General features: G+C 40.0%; 1 protein-coding gene across 2 annotated transcripts in view; it reads left to right on the top strand.

The window, feature by feature from the left end:
* KIF16B (kinesin family member 16B) overlaps positions 1-9910 on the top strand; it is a 399273-nt gene extending 389363 nt beyond the window's left edge. For both annotated transcript variants that reach the window (XM_019516257.1, XM_019516256.1), the window contains one exon: positions 8696-9910. In XM_019516257.1, the coding sequence (XP_019371802.1) occupies positions 8696-8854 (159 nt within the window). In that variant the 3' untranslated portion in view covers positions 8855-9910. The remainder of the gene's footprint in view (positions 1-8695) is intronic.
* Positions 9911-18224: the final 8314 nt, after the last annotated feature.

Genomic DNA, 18224 nt, shown 5'->3' with positions numbered 1-18224 from the left:
CCCCCCCCCCCCTCCCAAAGGGGCCCCCCCCCCCAAGGCCCCCCCCTTTTAAAAAAAAAAAAAAAAAAAAAAAGCACTCACTTTTGCTACTGCATATTAGGGCAACCCCATTTAATTTGTTCCTCACATTAGAGGTACTAAATTTAATGCGCAGAAGCGAAGGCACATTAATGAATGCATAGATGCACCCACTGTCTGAATGCTGTAGAAGTAAGCTACATGTGAGATTTGGTCACTTAAGAAGTTATTATCCATGGACTCTCAATAAGACTTAGACTCCTACATGTCCAAGTCACTGCTGAAAATGGGACTTAAGTCCCTTGTGTACTTCTGAAAACATCATCCCTAATCTGCGCCGTACATAAATGGTGTATACGTCTCTACCAGCTCTGGGCCAGATCCTATAAAGGAAAGTTCTGTGCAGCTGTACTAAATGAAAAGAGCAGAACACAGTCTCCTGTTGTGTTATACTGAGACATGTAATTTTAGTGGAGGACTGGAGTTAACCACTGTCTCTTAAGAAAAATCATTGTATAGGCACCCAGTGTCACAGTATTTGAGCATTCAAATTAATTCTTGAGACTTAAAATTTGGGGGAATTGGAAGTCAATGTATTCCATAAGAGAGGCATTTTATTACTTCTTTTTAGGTCTTCATTTTATATTTCTTTCTGGTCCCTTGAGTAAGAAATGGAATTTTTCCAATGGGTCAGAGTTAAGGTGTGGTGACTGTGGAGGAATGTTAGAGACAGAGACTGGGTTTCTTTTTCAAACAGCATTATTAATTATTACGGTTGCATTCAACCTAAGGGAAGCCAGCAGATAATGGTTTCTTAGGCAACACAAGCAGCTTACAGCACAGGCAGTGAAGCCGTGATGTCTTTTCTGCAACATATACCCTGTTCCACAAAAAGCTTTTCTCTCTTTTTTTGCCCTCCTGTGCAGCCTCTATAACTAAAAGTGCTGCTTTTCTTTATTAGTGATAGCACATCATAGCCATCTGAAGAAGAAGCATGTCTGTTACCAGGAGATCTTCATCTTGCAAGGGTCAGGGGTTAAGGTTGTGTGGGGGATTCTCAGGAATTGCTTATGTCCGTTGTGCACAGCTGCATGTGGAATTGAAAGGGTGTCATGGAAGGGAGGCCACTGTGAATGCATGTTGTGTACACGTAATGTAAGAGTGGTAAGGAATGCAAATTCAGGTTGAGCAGCAATTTTCATGATTTTCAGTGATTGCATTGATAGGAAATAAGTATAAGCAGCTTTAACTCTGATTAGACCTAATCAGGAACTGAATAGCAGGGTTTTCACTAAAGGGAGCCATTCCATATTGTTTGGTTGTATTTTGTGGGGCTATTTAACCAAGCATTGTAACTATATGTAATTAAAGCCTACTAATTTAGGCTGGATCACCCTTCACGTAATATTACAACTAATAAAAGGGTGGCCTGAGGTATATATTTAGAAATGTAACAAATATTCATAGAGGTACGTGTCATCTCATTGACTTTAACATGATTTTTATAAAATTGGCCATTAATGACAATGCTTTCTAGTTCTGTGGTTTTGTTATAACTAGGGGCTCAGAAAAGAGTTGATCATTTCTGCTTACTTTCTTTTGCCCTAGAAATAACATCCTATTGCCACTATATTCTTTGCAGCTCTAAGATTTGTTCCATTTCATATGAAATCACAACTGCCTACAGTGATCTTGGTGTATGTGTAGTAACTAGATGTTCAGGGGTGTAGAGGTGATGCTAGTTACTTTCTTAGGTACCTGAAATACAGCTCGAGATATTGAATGTCACCCACCATAATCCACACATACTTTACTTGGAATTACTTTATGATATCTTGAAATGCTTTTCAAGGTAAAGTGAAAAAGAAGTCATGCAAGCGTGGGGTCTTTTATTTTAAAGAAATGTGGGTTAACCAGTTCTTGTAAGAAGCAACTTGAATGTGGTTAGGACTTTCTAAGTCTTAGGCAGGTGGGGTGGGGATGGTAGTCAGAGCATATGGCTTCTCTCACCTTCCACCACTCTCCTGGCACCCTGGAATTCTTCCACCTTTTTTCTGTCTCCTGGCTATCTGCTAGTTTTCTTCCTGCTCCGTAGACTAGTTTATCTCACCTACCCTGGGCTATTTAGCTATGAAAGGACTGCATCAAGAAACACATTCATTAATGCGCCTTTGCTACTGTGCATTAAATTCAGTACCTCTAATGTGAGGTATGAATTAAATGAGCATTATGTTGCCCTAATGCACAGTAGCGAAAGTGAATGCTTTTTTTAGTAACTTTCAGTGTGCGGTAGCCTAATTTTACTGTGCATTAGTGTAAGAGCATGGTTTTTGCTGTGACACTCTAATGTGCAGTAATAGGCTACTGTGTATTATAGTGCATGTGTAGACATGCCCACTTTTCCATAATTTAGCCTAGATCTTCTGTCTATATATTGTATTGGAAATTTTCTGAAATGAGGATGAATCTTCTTTTATGCTGCAAAGCACCATAATGTTTAGGGGTACACTGGTGATCACACAAGGAGTCACTTCCATATCAATAAGGCTTCATGGCATCTAGAAGACCTCACCCCTCAAGTCTCACTCAAAGCAATAATTCCAACTCACCCGCAGTGACTCCTAGGACCTCTCTGCACATGCAGATAAAGGCACAATGGGATCTAATGTGCAATCCACACAATTGCTCCTCCTGCCATGCCATCAGATGTATGGCAGGATGTGTGATTGTAGGATCGCAGGATCGCAAATCATATTTCATCATGCCTTACTCGCTGGTGAAAAGTACATTGGGAAATGGACTGCCCCAGCAGCTCGGAGCCCTGTCAGCTGACGGGGCTTTCAGCTGAGGGATCATGTGTTCCCGTGGTGGGAGCCAGCATCAGCTGGGAGGTCCCAGGCTCAGGGGTGCACATGAGGCCTTCCCCCAGCTGACAGGGCTGCCATCTGTCGAGCCATGGGCTGCACATGCAAATTAAAGCTGGATAGAAAGCACGCATTTTCCAGCCATAACTTTATAGCTGATTGGACCTTTTTAAGGCACTGTAGTTAATTTGCACATGCAGCCAGTCTAAATTAAATGAGCAGTTAGCCAGGTAATTGTTAAATACATGTAACACATAGAGGGGGGCTTAGTAACTCTTACTGCTTTCCCACTGTCACTTTACATATGTGGCCCAGAGACATTTTTATGTTATATTTACCTAAGGAATAGCTAGTGTCTTGATTCAGAATTAGATCACTTGGCAACCTTTTAGCTCCATTCTTCTTTATGGTTACTTTCTCCATTCATCTCTCCACAATACCAGTGGCTGTGCCATCTGGGACCATCTATTTGCTGAGTGTTTCTTTCTTCTCACTTCTGCTCATGTGCAAGGATGGAAGGCCAAGAGAAGAAGCCAAATTAGCTAAGTGTTTCAGGCCTCAGTTCTTGAGAAAAGCAGTGAAACCTTTATCTATATGATTCATTTTATGGGACCACTTTTAGATATGCACTTAACAAATGCAGTGTCTCCAGAGGAGACTATTTCTTACCTGTGAGCCATTTATAGAAGACAAAACTTTTCTTCTCAACACATCCCTAGAGTATGTATTAAGATATGTCTTCATTTCTAAATGCCATCTTTCTCTTCAGGATGTCTTTGGGAAGGAAGGAGAAGGAAGTTCAGTGTTTTTGGTTTGCTTTAAATTAAATGGTAAGAAGAACATCTGGAAGGCAGAAGTTACGTGCCTTGGACAAGTTTGAGAATAAACTAGTTAACGGATTCTGATTTCCTCAGTTATGCTGAATGCCTTTACAACTGAAAGAAGCATCATCGAAGAAATCTGCCTTTTACTGTCATAGCTTAAAAGCTTCTGTGGCCTTCTCTATTCTTGATGTCTGCTCATTGCAGGTTAGACTCCCATAGCCTTTGCTTCTACATAGGAATGCTGTAATGTTGAGAGTACTCCCACTAAAACCAGCGGGGACAGGTTGCAGAGTCATATGTTACTAAGAATGAGAGAGGGCTTCTGTTTGTCCCTTTTTCCAATACATTTTTGTCTTTCCTGTAGAAAACAAGGTACCTTTATATGTTGTGTTGTATGAATAGTTCAAACTAAAATTTGATTTATAACTTGCCATGAATAGTTCAAACTAAGATTTGATTTATATCTTGCCATTGAAAGATATAACACTCTTGTCAAGAGATCACATACATGATCCTGTTCTGAGCACCACTGGCACTTGCATTAATGACAGGGACAGTTCATTGACTTTTTTCAGATGAGCGGAACAAGAATTCTGTTGTTTAACCATGGGTTCGTTTGTTAACTTGCCTCCTCCACTGCCTCTTACATCACTGGGGTCCTCCGATACATTACTCATTAATGTTCTCAAAGCTCTTTTGGCACCTTTAAATACAGGTGCATGCTATATTTATTAGTAGTTATGAGGTTTTAAGGAATTCCAAATTATACTAGAAAGCCTATTTAAAAATGGCTAGCAAGAGTGAGAAGGGCCCTGAAGCTCTCAAGCCAGTTTGGCTGGAAGTTTCTTTCACCTTCTCTAAGTACTAGTTGATAAGTTTTGAAACAATACAAAGTTTAATGAAAAATCTTGCTCTTAAGCTCAGATATTGGTCTCCAAGGCTGTCACCATTTATAATATATTATGAGAACGTCATTGAGCTATATTCCCTGATAATATGTCACAAGTGAAAAGATGATAAGAACCCTTATAGATTCCAGAAAGCTTTTTTTATTTTAATAACTTTAAATTAAGTTATGGATTTATGTTAAAATATATAAAAATATGAGGTCCCCACATAGAGAAACAGTGCAAAAAATCATTAGAATGACATTGCTCTGCTGATGTATTGCACACAAGATGAACACTGGTCTACAGTTAAAGAAGTGAACCTATTAAAATAATAATAATTTTTAATAACTTTTTAAATGGTTACCATTGCACCATTCAGCTAATTAAAATTGAAGGAAAACTGCTCAACCCTGTCCATAAAGAAGAAACTTTCAGTCTTACAAAAGCTTTCTCAACAGTTTGTCCCCTAGAAGTGCTTGCAATATAAGGTTAAAACTCTGAGGCCTAAGTACAGATAGGTCACACAATACAGATTTCAAATTAGTCAGTCTCAGGCTGTGACACGGTAGGACAACCTGAAAGTTCTGAATTATCACCTCGGAAATTATGAGCACAGACTTATAATGTGCATTAAACAAAGAGTATTAAAAAAGTACCTTAAACTTTTTTGTACTTAGTCATAAAGTTCCTTTATGAAATAATGTCCCATCTTCCTGAGTGTGTGTTTAGACCAAATGATTGATATTCTAATGTTATAAAAGCCTAAGTCTATCCGTCTGTCTGTCTGTAATGCTTTATTCGCACTCTGATTGGCTGACGGAAACAGCCAACCAGACTGCTCCAAGTATGGAGGTGTGCTGCCATGATTCAGACAGAGGGTTCTGCAAGAGGCAGAACAGCGTCAGCACGGGGCGTTAGGTGGCAGCACTCCATCCCAGCCCCCTCCTCCCCTCCCCTGTCATTCTTGACAGGCAATTGGCTAGTATATATTTAAAAGTGTGAAAATAAAAAAGATGCCCTGGTTACAATGCCAAGATCTCATGCTATCACTGGGAAACATTTAAACACCTAGAATTATGATGATTTTGTAAACCAAGAATATAAAAGTTTGAACACTCATAGGTAATTCGAATGGTGTTACACAAATATCCCTGCATCAGGTGTATTTGTGTGAAATGAAGCTACAGTGGCTATAATTTTTGTGACTTATGAATAAGTGACTTATGAATGCATAGGTGTATGTTGAAGACAACTGATTACTAAACCAAGCAAGTCTGAACAAATAAATATTGTAATCTTTACTGTTTTAAAAGTATTTACTGGCCTAACAAATAAAACAAGTAATAAAAACACACCTTGAATATTTGTAGTAGTCAAATGTTTTGAATATTCAAAGCTAACCTTACAAGACTAGAATAGATATTCTTTAATCATGTGCATTGTACACTTGGGGTATACCATGGTGACTGGGACTTAATGGCAGCATACTCGGCCTTAATTCACATGTAATGGGGGACATCAAAACATGTTTCACTATACTATGGAATCTTCAATGTTGTATCTGGGCAGAGATGTTTTAATTGTACTAAAGCAACAGCATCTTAAGTGTGAAAGACACAACACCTTCATACTGTGGTGCAGCAGCAGCACTGCAGACAAGCACATAAGTAGAGATGGGATTTAAATTGTATTTCTTGCCATAGTGGCCATTGATTGGGATGTTAACATGCAATATGAGGTGTGCAGTGGAAACTGCTGGAAATCTCCATTCAAAATCAGATTCTGTCAAAAAATAGTGGGAGGGCGATTTAACATATTCACATGTTGGTTTCTGTTTTCCAGCTCTCTCTTGTATTCATATAGCAATCCCTGTACAGATCTAGAAAAAAATTATAGTCACTGTAGCTTCATTTCACACAAATACATATACCTGATTCAAGGATATTTGTGTAGCACTATTACAAGTCTCTGGCTTAAACCAAAAATAGTGTATTTACAGGTAAGTCTGGCAGTCAGTCATCTAGCTCGCACCGACCAAGGTAAATGCAGTTTGTTTTTTAATGACTGTGACTACAAATGCAGGTACTTCTATGAGTTTCAGTCCCTGTAAAGGGGAATTACTGCAGTAACTTTTCAGCATGGTACTAAAATGCAAGCAGTGAACTTGGTTTTACTTTATTTTCTTGATATTCCTCCTTCAGGCTTTACTGGGTTGGAATTTTTTTAAGGACCCTACTTTGTGAACTAATTATGACAAATGTTGACACTACATCTGTTGCCTGCTTTAAATTACCTCTTAGGCTGTTGGAATTTATCTTGAAGGCATTTTCATAATGACTTTTTTTTTCTGAACACTAATACAACCTGTGGGAGATTTGAATAAAAAAGAAAACCCACCAGTCCTGCCAAGAGAATAGTTTATGTGCCAGCTGCTTTTTCATTATTCTGGTTTTTTGGGTCTTGGTTTCTTTAATACAGCTCATTTCTTATCTAGATAAAAAGGTTGTTTTATTATGGAGAAATTCTTAAGAAGAGCAGGTACCATAGATTTTATTTAGAGTTTCCTAAAATTGATAGTTTAAAGCTGGATGTTGCACTGAACAAACTAAACTGCACATTTCTCATGCAGTATTGTACTATTGTAGGAAATATGTATTTCCCCTGAACGCATGATTAGTGTGTATTGTCTAGGGTTATCCCTTTTATCCAGTCTGCAACAGAGCAGAAGACTTTAGCCTTTTACCGTAGATACAATTTTCCTTCTAGCTTCTTGCACGGCATCTTTTTTTTTTGAGTTGCTCTAGTATGTGTCTGTCTTGTAGGCCTGAACCTCAGCCTAACCAATACTATTTTTAAAGCAATGCTGTGTAGTTAAGCTTGGAAAAGGATCAGTTCCTAGAATTCAGGATAGCTGTACTTCCTGTTTTATTTTGTAAGAGTAGTGTTTTTTTGTGGTGAGACAGGAACAGTTGAAGTTGAGTTGGTACCTGTGTAAAAGGGTTGTAAATGGAAAGCACAGACTGAAGAGATTCCAATTCATTTGAACTTCTGAGAAAAAACAGGAGCTTCAGGAAAAGCATCCCACAATGCCTAGTCCTCTGAGGGTAGATTGGCCTTCTGACCAAAGTCATTGTTGATCCATTGGAGTAATCATTGAGGCAACTGATTTCAGTTATCTAGATCCCAAGCCTACTCTGTTGTTAAATTCTCTGCTTTAATAAACAAGCTGCAGCCTTGTGTCTCTGTAAGCCAGATGGGTCAGACTTAAACCCCTAAATTGGGTTAATAGCCTCAATATATATTTTGTATATATTTTGTCTTCCATCTTTCATTCATGCAGAAGCAATTCAAATGTTGCAAATGCTGTTAATTCATAAGAAATATTCATAATGATCCCAACAAAACCATACTTAAAGGAAACCGCATTGGTTTTGTAAAACTCCTTTATTTATATCGTTACTGTTCACCAGTCTTAGTTTCCTAAGATATAAATGGACATAATAAGCACAACAATTGGTCGTTACCTTCTTGGATGTTTCTTGCATTCTGTATTTTCTTTTAGCAGTTTGAGTACCGCATTGGGAAGGCATCATCTGTACAGCAACATAAGGAATATATGCCATTTTTGCAGTTGATCCTGATCAAAATGTCCCTTTCAGTTGAATGACCATAGAGCTCAGAGGAGTAAAAGATTTATGAAGTTCCCTTTTAGCCATATTCAGTGAAATTCCTACAGAGTTTGTCTACTGTGTATACCTGTTGCAGTATTTGGTATTGGTAATTTTAGGCATCTGCTTTCAGAATATTGGTAGCCCATTCTTGTCAGCAAGTATTATTATAGGAGTAGAGTTAAATATTCAACAAGTTTGGCAAAAAGATATCATACATTTCCTTTGTATCGCCTGATCATAACACAAACATTTCAGACACAAGTTTATGGGTACGGGATTGAATGTTGTTGATTACTGACCTTTGGAAAGTCCAGTTGAGATTCTCTCTTCCGTTATGTTATGTTTTAATCAGCTTTTCAAAGCAGTTGCTGAATAGGGTGCAAAATAATTATTGAAAACATTATGACCTTGTGGTTTTCTTTCCACAGAATTACCTCAGAAACTTTTTCTCTGCAATGCTCAAGTCTCCATCCTCTCCATTACACATCGATAAAGTGGGACTCACCCTGTCAAAACACACCATCTGTGAATTCTCGCCCTTCTTCAAGAAAGGAGTGTTTGACTACAGCAGTCATGGGACCGGCTAACTGTGGTGCCAAGGATTCTTTATCAGCAGAGCAAAATCCAAACTGGTGCCTTTCATTATGTGCTGTGAGAAAAATGCAAATAAAAAAATAGTTTCCCTGCCTAGAAATGTTTCATCAGAAACTTTGCCAGTTAAAAACGGATATGCAACAAAGCTAACCCTCATCCTTTAACAGTTCTCATCTTTAGTGCCTGCCTTTTCTTGGCATGGGATATGCAAACATTTGTTACTACTACTTGCTCAAGTACTGACATACAAAAATTCTAATTCTTATGCCGTGTTTGGAAGTTTGTCCTTTACATTTGCTCAGACAATTCATTACGGTAGTGCAAGATTATCGCCTGATTCCTGAGGGCAGTTTTTGTAGCATTCAGTTTCTTTTCAGATTCTATCCAAACTGTTTCATCTTTTATTTTCTTTTTCTTTTTTCCATTGCATATTGTGGCATTTGAGTTGATCCTTACATTCTGTTGTTATTTATTTGTCCAAGGGAAACACAGATTAACTATTTGGCTTTATCATTTTTTTTCCTAAGATTTAAAGGACCTATGAGTTGAATGTTTACAAAATATGTACTGCAGAGGACTTTAACTTCAACCCTGTAAAAGTCTTCCACACTTGATTATACAGAAGCAGAATGAATCACTTACCATTAATTAAAAAAAAAAAAAAAGAAGCAGCAATAGTAATTCAAGGATGAGGTCAGCATTTTCACATATTCTAATGATGTGGAATGTAACTGTATACTGTGCACTGTTCTGAGCTCACAGTGATGCACAAACCTAGTGCAAAATGCTGTGTATTTTTAAAGGTGATTTCTTTGCTGTAGTGTAATTCTATCTTACCTGAATTTTAGTTGCACAGATACAAGGTTTTACTAATACTGCTTTCAAATTACTCAGGACTTGTTCAGAATTGCACATGTATATAAAGTATAGGTTTCATTTTGTATTACATAGATCAAAAACATTGCAACTGGAATGGTACGTATACATGTTACATATAACAATTGTATAAAAAGTGAAATCAGATAATTTCACTTATTAAAATGTATCATAAAACTGTTGGTGTCTTTACTCTTTGTACTTACGAAAGAATCATCCAGTTCATTAGAACTGAAGCTTGAGTGTCCATCAACCTAAAGTTGTATTAGTTAAATTAGTCAATATGTAAAATAACCATACCTTTTAAAGCTGACCTGAGAGTTGGCAATATGTAAATAAACAATGTAAATAATGAAGATGTTACTATGGTAAACATAAATTTAAATACTTAAAATATTGAAGTAGTTAAAATATTTATATTGAGTCATCAAGACTATGCCTAAGCGAACACTCCAGCCTAAAAAATGCAAATAAATAGACCTTATTAAAATAATTCTATTTATCTTTTAATGGATATTCTGATTACAGAGTAGATACCTTTTAAGCAAAATTTTCAACAGCACTTGCATTGATTTCTAAAAATGATGTAGGGCTAGATTTTTTAATGTATGTTTGTGTGTATGTCAGTGGGCATTAGGAATCAAAGTACCTTTTAAAATTCTAACCTAATTTAGACACTTAAGCTTATAAATCACTTTTGAAATTGGGACCTAGGTTATAAGGCACTTGTGAACGTTTTACCATAGAGCTCATTGTAAAAGAAGGAAGTTCTGCTTTTTTTCCTCTCTGCAATTAAATCTTTTATATAGATAATTACTGCTGGAGAAGTTAAACAAAGAGGTTTTAAATGCCAATCTAAAGAGCATAATTTCTTGCATACTTCTTAAATGAAAGGAACCAGTATACCAAAGAATCATTTTTATTTGCTGTGTTAAACCAGTTTCTGCAAATTTACCACATAGACTACCTATGGTGTTTAGGTTCAGCTGAGTGCTTTCCCATAAAAAGCAATAAAGAACTACTTGTCAAGCCTTCCAAGTAAAGTTGTAATGTACCCCACACACAATATATGCCTACAAGATTAGGCATGTGACTGAGAGGCATGTCACATGCTTCGCATCATTTTTGATTTTGAGAACACTATAAAAACAGGTTTGAATTATAGCAGTGTAGCAAGGAGGTAGGAGTAACTGGAGTAGGGCAGTCTGAACGCCAGTTCAGAAAAACGTTGTTATTGTTGTTATCAGCAAGTTGGATCATTTTAATTTCAAATACTCATGAATTATTAAAATGTTTTATTTAGAAGATAGTGAAGTTAGTGGTTAGAAGCTGAAGCCATACCTCAAACATACAGTTTTTTCATCAGTGAAGGTAATTGGTATTAGAAAAATATATCTAAGGATATGGTAGATTCTCCATCATTTGAATCTAAAGTGGATGTGTATTTAAAAGATACCATATTTGTTGTATATAGTACAACCCCATATATAGATTCGTAGATTGTTATCGGTTGGAAGGGACCTTGTAGATCATTGGATCCAGTCCCCCTGCACTAGGCAGGAAAAGACAACTGGGGTCAAGTGACCCCATCAAGGTGAATGTCCAGTCTCCTTTTAAAGATTTCCAGGGTAGGTGACTGCACCACCACTGGAGGGAGTTTATTCCACAGTTGTGACACTCTGACTGTGAAGGGGTTTTTCCTGGAACTGAGCCTGAAGCAGCCTTTTAGGAGTTTGTATCCATTGCTCCTGGTCTTCCCCAGGGGTGCGCTGGTGAACAGCTGTTCACTGAGTTCTTGATGATTTCCCCTGATGTAGCACTAAGCCGCTACCAAGTCCCCTCTCAGCCTTCTGTTATGTAGGTTGAAGAGGCCCAAGTCCCTCAGCCTTTCCTCATATGGCTTGTCTTGCAAGTCCCTGATTATATGGGCAGCTCTCCTCTGGACCTTCTCAAGTTTTTCCACATCCTTGTTGAAGTGTGGTGCCCAGAACTGGACACAGTACTCCAGCTGCAGTCTTAAGTGCTGAGTACAGTGGAAGTATCACTTCCTTAGTTTTGCATGAGATGCAGTGGCTAATGCATGCCAGAGTGTTGTTTGCGCTCATGACCACAGCATTGCACTGCCGGCTCATTCACATGATGGTCGATCCCTACCCCGAGGTCCCTTTAGGCCATAGTGCAAGTCAAACTGTCGCCACCAAGCCTGTAAGTATGATGGGGATTGTTTGCCCCCAGATGGGGCAAACCTTACATTTCTGAGTGTTGAACTTTATCTGGTTCCGGTCCGCCCAACTCTCCAGCCTGTCCAGGTCCACCTGTATCTGCAACCTATGTTTTGGCATGACCATGCTTCCCCATAACTTGGTGTTGTCCACACACTTGGCCAGGGAGCTTTTCACCCCCATATCCAAATCATTGATAAAGATGTTGAAAAGCAGCAGTCCAAGCACAGACCCCTGAGGGATACCACTGGCTGCTTCTCACCAGGATAACACAGATCCATTCATGAGAACTCTCTGGGTCCTACCATGCAGCCAGTTTTCCACCCACTGAACTGCTGAGCAGTTAAGCCCACAATCTTCCAATTTTTCCACAAGGATATCATGGGATACTAGGTCAAAAGCCTTTGAGAAGTCTAGCTACATAATGCCAACCTTCTCTCCCATGTCCCAGTGGCAAGAGACCTGTTCAAAGAAGGAGATGAGATTGGTAAGACAAGATCTACCCGCGATGAAGCTGTGCTGGCTATCATTCAGAATCTTACCCTCACTGAGCGTATCACACATAGATTCTTCAATGAGTTTTTCCAGGATTTTCCCTGGGATGGAGGTTAAGCTGATTGGCCTATAGTTGCCCAGGTCCTCCCTCTTCCTCTTCTTGAAGATGGGCACAATGCTGGCCCTCTTCCAATCCTCAGGGATCTCCCCTGTGTGCCACGATTTTTTAAAGAGTTTTGTCAGGGGTTCCACAATGACCTCAGCCAGCTCCATCAGCACTCTCAGGTGAAGTCTGTCTGGTCCTGCTAACTTATAAGTGTCTAGCTTTTGTAGTTGGTTTTGCACCAGCTCAACATCCAAAGTGAGGAGGCTGTCATTCCCACCATGCCCCCTGTGATCCTTATCTCACTTGTCTTTCCCTTTGGTTTGGTGAAATACCAAAGCAAATTCGGCATTCAAGAGTTCAGTTTTTTCCTGAGTGTCTGTTACCAGCTGTCCCAAGGTATTAAGCAGGGGCCCCACACTTCCATTTGTTTTCCCGCTGCTCCCCATATACCTAAAGAAGGAATTATTATTGTCCCTGATTCCCTTGGCTAACTCAAACTCAGTTGCCACCTTAGCTTTCCAGCTTTCCTAATCATTTCCCTACAAGTGCAGACCACTATTGTATAGTCCTCCTTGAGGACTGTCCCTAGCTTCCACTATGTGTATGCCTCTTCTTTCTTTTTCAAGAGGACCTGGACATCCTTACTGAGCCACAAGGGCTTGCCAGCCCTTCTGCTGCCTTTCCTCTTCATGGGAGCGGTTTTCTTTTGTGCTTCAACAACTGTCCTTGAGGAAAGACCACTCTTCATGCACCGCATTTGCCTTCTGCCCCTGGTCCCACATCACCTCACCTACTAATGCCCTGAGCCTGTTGAAGTCAGCATTTTTGAAGTCCAGGACTTCAATCCTGCTAGTTGATTTGTCAGCCTTGTGGCGGACAGTGAACCTGATGAGCCTAGGCAAGTCATACATCAGATCATCTCCTTTGGCCAAGACCAAGTCCAGGAGTGTGGTACCTCTGGTTGGTCCCTGCACTTCCTTGGTCAGAAAGAGCTCTTTGATTACAGTTAAGAAGCTACATGACTGATCTGACCTAGTCAAGTGTTCCTCCCAATCTATGTCTGGGTAATTGAAGTTGCCCATGACAACCAAGTCCCTTGCACATGCAGCCTCTCAGTTCTTGAGAGAACTCCAGATCAAGATTTTCCCCCTGGTTTGGTGGCCTGTGGTAAATCCCCACAGTTGGGTCTCTCTCACCTTGCTCCCTCCTCCCCCCAAAGCTTGACCCAGAGAGTTTAAAGCTGCTTATCTTTGAAGCCAATGTCAGCCTCCAGAGAGGTGTACTACTCCCTCACATAGCAATACGTCCGCCTTTTCTCCCTGCTCAGTCCCTTCTGTGCAGGGTGTAGCCCTCTACAGCTATGCTCCAATCATACAAGGAGTCCCACCAGGTCTCTGTGATCCCTACCAGGTCATATTGCCCGCTAGAGAGCAGGAGGGCTAACTCCTCCTGCTTGTTCTCCATGCGTCTGTCATTGGTGTATAGGCACCCAATTTTTTAAATCTCAAGAAGGACAAAAAAAGATGTACCTTAGAGTACAGGTAACTAACTAAGGGGTGGGGCACTGGAGGTGGGGGCTGCAGGCCAGATGCTGGTGGTGACCTGGTGCAGGCAGTTCATGGATCCATCACTTTTATTTTGAAAATAGCACATGGCTTCAGAACCAGCATAGGGAGTTGGACCCCCGTGCTCCAGCCAAGGGCCAGCCCTGTATGCCAATTTGATTTGATGTGTGTTTCAGCAGTGGGGCTTGCCACAGATCCAGAAATTTGGTGGTAGAGGGAAGGAGTAGTGGCAGTGATAATTGCTATGGGTCCCAAAGCCACCGCAATTAATGCCACCACCGTTCTGCCCTTTCCTCTCCCCCCACCACCTTTTTCCTGCCAAATTTCTGTGGGGAGCCTTTTCTTCACATAGAATGTGCATCCCAGTTTTCCACTGATTTTGGGGGAAAAGGTGTGAGTTATGTGAGAAAATACAGCAAGCTGTAGTTTAAACAGAAATTATGGGCTTGATGCAGAAATTGCTGCACACAAGTTTCTGTGGTCTGTAATATATCAGACTATATGAGTGGGGATCAACCTATTTATGGTTGGCAGGCCAAATAAGCCCCACACCCTTCCTGAGTGCCACTGATCTCCTTTTCCTGCTCAATATGTTGCTTTGCTTTCTGCTTTGTTTCTGCTTCCTGCCCTGTGCTCCCTGCCCAATGTGCAGCTCTATTTTCTGCACCCTGCCCTATCTGCCACTGTGTTGCCTATTCCCTCTCCCATCTGCTCATGCCATAGACAGAAGTTTCCATGCCACTAGTGGCATTTGCGCCACAGGTTGGCCACCCCTGGGCTATGATATCCACAATAGTTACTCTTATGGTCTTAAAATCTCTCAATCTGTTTTTCATGGATAATGATGAAAGTTGAAAAACCACAGAAAGAAATCTCTCAGGAGTGGTGCTGTGTTTTCATGCTATTTCTACAATTAAGCTCTTGGGCCCCTGTTCATCACATCCTAGTCTTTTAAATCATGTGCGTATTGTGAAAAGTACCATTGGTTTCAGTGGAGCTATTTATGATGCATGTATTAAGCTAAGCGTGTGTGTAATTGCTTTTCTGAATAAGAGCCATAGTTATACTTTTGTTAATTGAAGTTGTATGCCTCTATTTTTTGCAGTATTGTACAAGGATCATATCCTGGCCAACACTGCTGCCATTTTTGTCACTAACGCTGCACAAAAGAGCAGTAAAGTTGGCTTAAATTGGTTTTGGAGAATTGGCTGACAGAAGCTGCTCAGTCAAGGTGCTAGAAGCACTAAGCAAAGCCTGTAAGCAGCTTCCTCACAGGACTGGTACATTTCCAAAATGGTCACCTGAGAGTGACCCTGCTTATTAATGACTGTTCCATGTTCATCTGTTCTTCCCCATCTGTGTCACTTGAAGCAAAATGCATAATTTGAATTCTGAGCAACCTTCACACATGGCCACCCAACCAGTGATGGCATTTGGGAAGGGTATGAAAGAGATTCAACCTGTAAGCAGTGGGACATTAAACTATACTGCAGGCCTCTAGCCTGTTTTCTGTGAATGCATCATAAAACTGGAACTTTTATTTCTTTGTCGGAAGGAAAATTTTCCCTTCAGTTATTGACAAGAAGGTTTTCTCAGTTGTCCCAAAATAGTAAGAGAGAGTTTCTGATTACCTTTAAATCTCTTGGAGCCAGTTGGAAAAAAATTAAGAAAAAGAAAGTGTTGAAGGTAGAACCTCGCCTGTTCATCTTTCCTAATGTTGCTCAGGAGAGCCAAACACACAATTTTCCACTTACATCATTGACACTTTAATAATACTGGTGCAGTATTTGCTATTTTTCTCTCTTATTGTATATGAGAATAAGAAAATGTGTTCTTCTACTTTATGAAAAGACTTGTAATTTTTTCATGTTAGCCATCTTCTCTGTTTTTAGCTGAAGACCAAAAATTGAACCAAGTGAAGTGGTATAACTTAAGTTTCTTATTGTCCTGATCTTAGAAATACCATGTTCCCAAATAAGATATGCACCTGGGTTTGAAAGGCTGAATGAAATAAAAAAGATCTTTGCTTGCTTCTGCCAGGGGAAGAGAGAAAGTGTGCCCAGACAGCAAACAGGGAGCCCCATGTGCAGGGTTACTTTCACTTTCCTGCAGCAGAGATTGCAACTGCTATTCCCATATTTCCTTGCTTACAATACGCACCCCAGTTTCCAGCAGCTGTATTATGGGAAAGCCTGTGTGTTGTAAATAACCAAACATGGTAAGCCAACTTGGGCTTGCACTTTTATTAAGCTGTATAAAGATATTCTTCAAGTGTCGATAGAACATGTGTAGCTCTTAATCCTCCAGCCAGAACCAGCTGAGTGGAAAAAAGGGCATCCCCTTGAAGTCCCTTGGTATCCCTTTAAAAGTTTTGCAGTGGTATGTGTAGTACTTTGTAGTGCACAAAATGTCTTAGCAACAAAAATGGTACAAGATCTATACCAGTCCGTATTTTTTATTTCCATTTTCTCCCACATAATATTGTTCTCTTTATGAACACCCACAGTTTCTTCAAATGCCATGCTGGCAGCTAAAAAGTGTCAACTCTCTGTAGTGTAGCTTGTGCATTCATGCAGAGACTCAGCAATGTATTTTTTTTAAAGGAATTGGCAGGAGTTTCTGGAGTTTCTAAAGCACAACAGACTTTTTCAAAGTGTTTTTGCAGTTCTGTGGATAGTTCCTTCCATCTCAGCATGGCAGCCTAGCACAAGTAGTCAATTCTCACACTTCCTAAATTTTATACTATTGCCTTTTGGTTTTTTGTTTTGTACCATTTAGAAAAAAATATTTGGAATGCTTTTTTTTTTTTTTTATGCTTCATTACTTATGGAAGAAAACAGTTCCAATAAGGCCTTCTGATCTAGAGAAGCGAACATAATTTTCGTGTTGGTTTTTTTGCATTTGGAGCCTCTGAGACTCCATAAGTCTCCAATGCTTAAGCTTCTAGGTGCATTATTGTATTTTCTCATGAGCATCTAAACTGTGTCTCTGCTGTATTTAGCATCTGACAGAAGCCTTTCCTCAAACAATATAAATCAGCATTGTGACTCCTGTCTAATTATATCCCATAGTTTCGATGCACACTCAAGTGAGTACTGCACAAATCCATTTTCTCACCTTTCCATATTGCAAATTAATTTACATCACAAAAGCCAAATCTCAAAAATGAGGACATACAAGATGCAGATGTGATGTAAATAAATTAACCCCACTGAGTTTTCAAGTTGTCAAATTCAGTGTTTGTTTGAGTTGGGGGGTATTCTTTTTCTTTACCATATTTGGAACATTAGAGGCTGGTTTTTATGGTTGGAAGCATGGTTTCTTTTCTTGGCCCAGTTGAAGGTGGTAACAATAGAGCTTTATAATTTTTTCCATGAAAACCTGAGACTGATTTTTCACAGGTGCCATGTGTGACAGACTATGGGCTTTATTGTGATGTTTCTGTTTTTTGTGTTCATGTTGCATGCCTCACTTTTCCTCACCAGATGGTGCACAAGGAAAGAAGGGTTAATGGAGTCCCTGCCAGTTCCCAGAGCTGCCTGCATACAGGAGGTGATGAGATAAGATGTACGTCCAGTAATGAAGAAAATAGGTCTGTTGACAGTTGACTGGGATGGTTTGGTCAGGGCTGATTTTTCCTTGAGCATGGGCTGGACAAGATGATCTTATGAGGTCCCTTCCAGGACCTCTTGCATGGATTTAGAATGTCACCAGGAAGCATCTGTGGAGCTGAGGAAAATAAGCATCATAATGGACACAAAAACCTGAAAAGCAGGAGATCAGGCCATAAGTGAGCAAGCCTGAAGCAAGAGAACAGCCAGGTGGTTCTTCAGAGCTGTGCAGACAGGAGAGAAAACAGCTGAGCTAACTTTAGGATATCCGCTATCCAGGGCTGTGCACACTGGCCTGGGAACAGAGGGTCTGCTGAACTTAGGAGGGGACAAGGGTCTTCTTGCTCTGTGACCTTTGCTTCCCATCCCTTCCTAGCCCCTCTGGCCTCCCTCAACACCCCAAGCTGCTTTTCATAGTTTCATAGTTTCTAGGGTCGGAAGGGACCTGAGCAGATCATCTAGTCCGACCCCCTGCCATGGCAGGAAAG

Source organism: Gavialis gangeticus, unplaced genomic scaffold (assembly GCF_001723915.1).
Source record: "Gavialis gangeticus isolate Ggan-Ray unplaced genomic scaffold, GavGan_comp1, whole genome shotgun sequence".
In the NCBI taxonomy this organism is placed as follows: domain Eukaryota; kingdom Metazoa; phylum Chordata; order Crocodylia; family Gavialidae; genus Gavialis; species Gavialis gangeticus.
The sequence above is the reverse complement of the archived record's forward strand: the minus strand, read 5'-3'. Positions and strand labels throughout refer to the sequence as shown.